The sequence below is a fragment of the Aplysia californica genome, unplaced genomic scaffold (assembly GCF_000002075.1).
Source record: "Aplysia californica isolate F4 #8 unplaced genomic scaffold, AplCal3.0 scaffold00173, whole genome shotgun sequence".
NCBI classification, from domain to species: domain Eukaryota; kingdom Metazoa; phylum Mollusca; class Gastropoda; order Aplysiida; family Aplysiidae; genus Aplysia; species Aplysia californica.
This window is the reverse complement of record NW_004797443.1, coordinates 568,253-575,752: the sequence shown is the minus strand read 5'-3', so window position 1 is coordinate 575,752 and position 7,500 is coordinate 568,253. Positions and strand designations below refer to the sequence as shown.

Here is a 7,500-nt window from a genome sequence, read left to right as displayed (position 1 = left end):
TCAAGAGTGTCTCTTCTCTGCCATATTGTCTAGAAGTGTTCTCTTCTTATCTATATTTTCTAGAAATTCTGTCTTCTCAAATTTATTATATAAAGAGAGATTCTCCCTTCTTTCCTATCAAACGTCTATAGTCCTTATCTCCCATCTTTCTTTTCTTTGTATGTCATTCTCTAGTAGCACCATATATATTCGTCCCCCAAATGACCTATTTGTGTTGCAAATGCTGCAAAACCTTTACTTAAATTCAACCATATTATTGTCCTTACATTCTCTCATCATCCCCCCCAGGTGCTGGTGTGTGTGTGTCAAGTTGCTGAAGCGCCGCGGGGACTGGTGTCGTCTGCTGACTCTGGTGCTGAAGGCTGATGATGTGGCCATGCTGAATGACTCTGAAGGTGGGTATAGTCGAAATTGTCCAAGATGGCCACGCATTGTCGAGGAGAAAAGTGGTTGTCTCAGACAGGTCAATGTCTTGGATGGTGTCATTGTAGTTTGGTTTTTTTTAATGCAAGGGGGGAAGGAGGAAGTGGACTTTTGTAAAAGTGATTGTCTTGGACGGGTGTCTGTTAAAGCGGGTTGGACTGTACTTTGCTGGTGGTGTTCTTTAATTTTCATTTTCTCTGCCTGTCTCTTCCAGTGTTGTTTAGGGTTTTGTGGCGACATTTCATCTCACCTGCAAAAGTTTTGCTTTCATGGGTTTTACTTAATGTCCGGATCTGACATTGGTGCAGTATGTTCTGGACTGAAATTTCATTTGTAAGTTTCAGTGTCTAGATGGTTGGTTTTTTTGGGGGGGTAAGTGCTTTACGACGTTTGCAACTTCAGAAGGTCGTATGAGCGTGTGGGACACATTAAACATTTCCAGTTGGTAGAACATTTTTAATTTTGCATGGGGGTCAGCCAAAGCCTACTCTTATCCATTTTGGGCCACCAAAGGATCTATAATGTGTGCAACTTGCTTTAAGGACCGCCAAGATTTTTTGCCCTTATTGGAGAAGGCTAGTTGTTAAATCTTGCCTACCACAAGATCAGGAGTGCATAGCTGCCACTGTCCCGCTAAATAGCGGAAACTCCGCTTCATCTAGCTTGTCCCGCTACTTTCCTCCTTCCTCCGCTGGACCGCTCTCAGTCGCAAATTTCGATACACTTTTTTTTTTTACCCGCTGAAAACACAGAACCGGGAGAGAGACGAAAACGCCGCTTGCGCATGTCCGCCCGTAGCTTTCTACTTCCATTCTTCTAGGCCCAGCGCAAGTTTCACATTGTTTATTGTTGTGGAGCAACACAGTGTCGATCGGGCATTGGGACGTTGGCGCGCCGAGTTGTCATTGAAAACGGCAGAAATTCGAGAGAAATTGATGCAGAATGCAATAATAAAAGGAGCTGGAATGAGAAAGAAGCAGCCGGTGTGCGACTTGAAAAGTTCATTAGCCGCTTGCTGCACTTTGCGCTTGGTGCGAAAGAAATCGCGCCCCGCGGCACTCCTGTACAATTGCGGTCCCGTTTGTTTACATGACAGCTATTGTGGCTGTGGAAGTGAATCTAGATCTAGATAATCTATCTCTAGATATAATCTAGATCTACTCATATTTAGATATCTAGATTTTAGATCTAGATTAGATAGCCTAGGAAATAAGAAACACACTACAGGGGCACTAAGTGCAAACGGGACCGCAATTGTACAAGAGTGCCTGCCTCCTTGATCCGATACTGCTCTACATCGATGTACAATTTTAAAGTGAAAGAAATCATTTTATGAGACACCAGCTGGCAAAAAAAACACTGGATTTTTAGTCACCAAGTCCAGACTGTCAAATTGACTCGAATGCTTTTTGGTTTTTGGGTTGTTTTTTTTCTTTCAAATACATTTTAATTCAGTCGCCTATGGTTAACAATATGACAGTTTTCCCTTCCAAAACCGTAGGCTAAATTTTCCAATATTGCCTCTGGATCTCACTGGTTTTACTTCGGCCTTCGAAGAGCGCGTGTACGCCTTCGCGTGAATTTCCTCCTTTTTTAAAATTCCTGAGTGGCAGCTATGGGAGTGTGGCTAAAAGACAGCAGTAAGAAGGAGCCCAGAGGTGTCTTGATACAAGCAGCACTTGCAGTGTAGTTGGCTACTTACTTGGCCAACATGTGGAACGTTAAAGTTCAGGCTGAATTTTTTTTGTGTGTTATGGAATGTTTCCCGTCAGGCGGATGAAGACCATACTGTAGTTTTTTTTAATGAAGTTTATGTTTTGACAGATTTTTCATACCAAGGAATTGTGAACTGAAAATTGTTTGAAATTTTGAATTAATTGATAAGAGAGTCAGTAACTAAAGAGAAGAGAGGCTTCTTGTTCTTATAATTTGTTGTGATAGAAATATGACAGATTTTCATATCCATGCAGGCACATGATTCTGTGTGCACACATATTCACTGACATTTCTCCTTATTTAGCTTTCATATTTTGAATTTTCAAGTTTGCAGTATGATCAAATTGAAGTATTTAATTCTTTTGGGCTTTTTTGTCTTTTATTCTTTATTTTTAGATGGTTACCTGCCTCGGAACCTAGAAGAGTGGAGGTTTTTACTCCAAGAGTTTCAAAGAAAATCTATTCTGAAGCCACAGGACAATTCTAAACTTGAAAGCGAAAATGGATCTTCTATAACAGAAAATTTTGGTAAGAATAATCAGTTTTATTCTGAGTCGCAGCCAGAGTTGGCAGTAAGCGATTCCTCCTTGACAGCGGTTAAACAAGGCTGTACTAACAATGTGGAAGAAAGTTTCCATGGAGTCGAGCAAGAGGATAATCCAGGGGCCATCACCTGGAACAACCTGGGTTACCTGCTCCTGACTCATCTCGGCGGAGCTCTGGCTATTGAGCTGCTTACGGAGTACCTGGACAATCCGGAAGTGTCTGCCACTTGTCTCAGAGCAGAGTTCCTCTCGGCTTGCTACGCAGACTACAGCATCAAGATGGAACAACAGTAAGTTTGTCCTGTTGTGGCATAGTGGTTATAATGTTGTTGCTGTTCGTGTTGTGTTGGTGCTGCTGTTGGTATTATGGTTATTCCAACTGCCATTTCAGATTGTTGGAGGGTGCCATCGGTCGGCCCTACATTTGTTCTTTCCCTCTGTTAAATCTGTCAGTTTATCTTGCTTTTGTCCTTTCATTAAATGATGGTTATTGTGTTGATGTGCTTGTCTATACTTATACAAACAAACAAACAAACAAACTATGCTGTTGTTGTAGTTGTTGATAGTTTTGTGGTTATTCTATAGGCCGAAGGGCTAGGACACAGACGGCCGCTGATCAAAACAGTAGGGTAAAGTAAAAGTAAAGTGTCTATTCTAGCTGCCCTAAGACTGTTCTGCCATAGACCACAACAAAATTGCAAAGCCCCCGGCTCAGTGTCATTCTTGTATTTGACGTTGAAGGTGTTTGCCTCGTGATCTGTAGGCATGATGAAATTGTGCAGTTGTTGAGAAAATTAAATGTTCTCCGGGTTTGTACTGCTGAACATAGGTGTAACAGGTGGTTGGAGGGTGCTGCTGTTAGGTCCTGTTTCTTTTCTTTCCCTCTTATGTTTCTGTTATGACACAGTTATTGTGTATCTCTTTATGCAAACAACCCCCCCCCCACCAAACTTTTCGGTTTGGGGAAAAAAGCCATATCCTCCTGTTGCGGACTCACAGCTAACAACAATCAACCATGACTCAACAACCACCCCACCCCATCCCGTATCCCCCTATTCTCTGCTTTCTCCACAGTCATCTGAGTCATGAGATGTTAGAGAAAATGTCAATGTACATGTGGGCCAAGAAGCCGGGATTTGTCACTCCCTCGGTGAGTGCTTAGTTACTGAAGGATGTTACTGCATTTTTACCTGAAGGACTTACTGTGGTGTTTTTCACCTTCGAGTTTTTACTTGAAAGACTTGCTGAGTTTTTGTTTCTAGTAGCCTGTTACTGCTTTTTTAGCTGAAGGACTGTGTTTTATGTGAAGGACTTACTATATTTTTTCCTGAAGCACTGTTACTAAGTTTTTACCTGGGGACTGTTACTGAGTGTTTACCTGGGGATTATTGCACTGTTTAGTGAGTAGTGATTTTCCTCTTTGTCTGAGAGGACTTTGCTGCGAAGCAGAGTGCTCACACAAAGTTGCCAGCTCACTTTAGTTACTCCTGTAAATGACAGACAAGGATCAGACCTATCAGCCTACCAAGTTATCATGTTCCTCCCATATTCATAGACCAAGACTATTATAAACTTGAAGTACATTTGGTCTTTTGTGAAAAAAACACAACCCATAACAGATGTCTTCTTTGTTATGTTTTCTTTTTTAAAGTTTAGTAGCTTTGTGGGATGTGTGTTATCCATGGAAATACCTAATGTTTTTGAAGACTGTTTCATCTTTATTTGATGTCTTCAAGGCTTATGTTTATTTGTTCCAGGTGTACCATACGGTGAGGGTAGAACGTCGGAGTGTGGAGACTGGAGAGGGGCACGATATGAAAGTGCAAGGCATGGTAAGTACTTTTCATACATGGATCATTATTTTTTTCATAGGGCCAAAGAAAACCACCTTTGCTGTCTCAAATATTGAATTGTGAGTCATGTGCATTTTAATGGATTGTATTTGATGCTCAACTTGCTGGATTAATAAATTTGTCTATTGTTTAGTAGTTTTTGAAATATTTCACGGTGGACAGAGGCAAATTTGTTTTAATTAGTCTGTGCTAAAGATGCAGCGTCTAAACTTAAGCAGAGACAAGTGGAACCCATGACCTTTTCATTATGGTCATGAGTCTGGCAGGCGAACTGCTCTGTCATGGAGGCCATGGTCACTCGGAACAACCTCCAAGTAATTTCTCAGATTAGCTACTTTCCTATCAAACGTCTATCGTCCTTATCTCTCTCCTCCATCTTTTCTTTATATGTTACTTTCTAGCAACACTTCTTATCTTTGGCACTTATATGACCTGTTTGTGTTGCAAGTGTCGTAAAACTCTTACGAGAACTTTTTTTAAAAGCTGGCATATGGTCTCACTTCTTGCTGATGTTGTGTCTGCAGTGTGCCCAGGTACAAGGGATGTCCAGCCAGGACTTGATGGCCGAGTACCTGCCCGGCCACTGGGGTCAGGAAGTCAATATCTATGGGTAGGTTGTAAACTATATCTTTTTCTCATTAGACAAGTTTTATATTTCTTCAGTTTTTCCTCTATGATTTATGGAGCTGGTGTGTAAGTGTAAGTGTAGCATTCTAATCTACACTGTTTTCCCCTATGCGATGAAAAAAAAAGGATGTTCTCGTATTTTTAAAAAATGTAATTGTTTTACACCTATAAGTGTTTTACACTCTCACCGACACAATTTAGATTTAACTTTGACTGTTGGAGCCAACCTGGGCTGGGAAGGGATACAGGGTCCTAGCAGAAAGACCGAGATATTTAATAAGAATATTTCCCCACGCATAAGTCGCATTTCTGCGTGCTACTGCGAAGTGCCCAACTGCCACAGCTCAGAGCCCAGTATGTTCTGGTATTCCCGAAAATTTGATTTTGAAATAATCAAAATGTCTTTCAGCAGAATCCCCCTACCCCTCGTGCCAGGTATGAGCAGCAAAAGCTCTCTGTTTTCCTCGCCTGTTCAAAAGGGTGAAATGGTGTAAGACTTTGTTATCTTTCCTGTTGTAAAGCGTTTTGAGCAGTTACAAAATGGAAAAGCACAATACAAATGTGGTTCATATTTATCATTATAATTGTTATTTTCATAATTAATCTTGTTAGTGGGTGGTTGGCAGATGCTCTGGTGTGGATTGCCTCTTCTTTCCTATGAAACATCTATCGTCCTTATCTCCCCTTCTTCTTTTTTATGTTTGTTACCCTTTTGTAACACCTCTAATCTTCTGGTGCTCATATGACCTTATGCAGTTGTGAGCGCCGTAAAACCTCTACTAAAACTAAACTAATCTTCTTATGTTTTGCTATTTGTCTGCAGGCCATGCCCATGTTGCAACCTGCCTCTGAAAAGTGTCGTTTCCCTCAGCTCTCCTGGTGTGGCTGTCTTTCCTTGTGGTGAGTACTTCTTGGAGAGGGACATTCTGTCACCACTAAAGTGTGTTGTGTTGGGACATTCTGGGTCATTTGAATATGTTTTGAAAAAGAGGAGGGACATTCTTTCATCATTTCAATGTGTTTTGAGAAAGAGTAGGTATTTTTTTATCATGATAGTGAAAGGATATTTTGCTATTTTGTTTGATTTCATTTTAGTATTTCATGAAAAGTTAAAATTTCCTTCGTGGTAGTTTTTCAAGGATGAGTCGGTTCATATATGTATTTGTTTTAGGGGGTTGTCTACACATGTAAATTGGAGTACTGCATTTTTGATTTTCTTGACCAAAGAATGTTGCTTTTTGTGGGGTTTTCTTTTCCATATAAGTCATCTTTATAAATGCAGAAAATGTTGTAGTCAATAATTGTTATGTCTGTTTGCAGGTCATGCCTGCCACAAGCGTTGTGCACCCCAGTCTGTCTGCCCTCTTGATCACCCGTCTGTCACAGCAGCCAATGGATGACGTTGATGCAAAGCCCTCTACTGTGTGCTCTCTGCGTTATTTTTTTCCGGAATGTTAATCTATTGTTATTTTTATGGTTTTTTTTTCTAACCTGAGCTTGGCTTGATCTTTGAGATGGTGTAGCTGGGTTTTCTGTTTTGAAATCAGGGTCTAAGAAAGTTCTCAAATGTCACAGCAGCAGCTTCCTTTGTCGTGTCACAAGTGATATTCTTGTACATTCCACCTGTTGTATACTGATGTTTCTTAAAAGGAGGGGATGAGAAAGAAGGGGGAGCGGGCTTGTTGGAAGTTATTACATTTGCAATATGGAGCCCTGCATTTTCTTTTCTTTATCTTTTTCTTTGTTTGAGGGTGCTCTGAGCTCAGCTTGTACTGTCATGATGAAATAAGATACAGGTGACTCTTGTTGAAATCTCCCACTGGGTGTCCCTTTAGTTTGCTTATTGAGGAGGTTTTCATGGCTTTACTTCAACTTGGCTCTGTCGTATTTAAGATGGACTTCCTCCCTTTTGAATCACTGTAGTTTGTTGAAAATGAATGAAAACCCAGAATAAATCAAAACTGTATGCAACAAGGTTTGAACCAATGATGAAAGCTCCAACTTCCATAAGGTCATATGTTTGATGGCCACATGTGCTAGGTCAGCTGTCTTTAAAAAGAGTGGTATGTCTACCAAGTTTACATCTCTTGAAACTGATTCTTAGCAATAAAGCTTTGAGAAGAGAAGGGAAGGGAAGAGGTAAAGACCGTAAAAATTACTTGTTACAAAGGATCTAAGAGAGTTGTTGTGCAGTCATGCAAACTTGCTTCCAGAGGCTACAGGGTTATGAATTATTGCTTGAGCTTTGAGATGCAATATTTGAAAATACTGCATCTACTGACCTCTAATACTAGACTTTTTTTTAAAATGACGTTCAAAAGTATACACTTGCCCCA

At 40.6% G+C, this 7,500-nt stretch overlaps 1 protein-coding gene across 1 annotated transcript in view; it reads left to right on the top strand.

Annotated features, from left to right (window-relative positions):
- The window catches only part of LOC101848352, a 56,399-nt gene extending 48,908 nt beyond the window's left edge, over positions 1 to 7,491 (top strand). Inside the window, exons 25-31 of the mRNA XM_005098140.3 lie at positions 289 to 395; positions 2,536 to 2,974; positions 3,759 to 3,834; positions 4,442 to 4,516; positions 5,062 to 5,147; positions 5,988 to 6,064; positions 6,485 to 7,491. Of these exons, the coding sequence (XP_005098197.1) occupies positions 289 to 395; positions 2,536 to 2,974; positions 3,759 to 3,834; positions 4,442 to 4,516; positions 5,062 to 5,147; positions 5,988 to 6,064; positions 6,485 to 6,564 (940 nt within the window). The 3' untranslated portion in view covers positions 6,565 to 7,491. The remainder of the gene's footprint in view (positions 1 to 288; positions 396 to 2,535; positions 2,975 to 3,758; positions 3,835 to 4,441; positions 4,517 to 5,061; positions 5,148 to 5,987; positions 6,065 to 6,484) is intronic.
- The last annotated feature ends 9 nt before the right edge of the window (positions 7,492 to 7,500 follow it).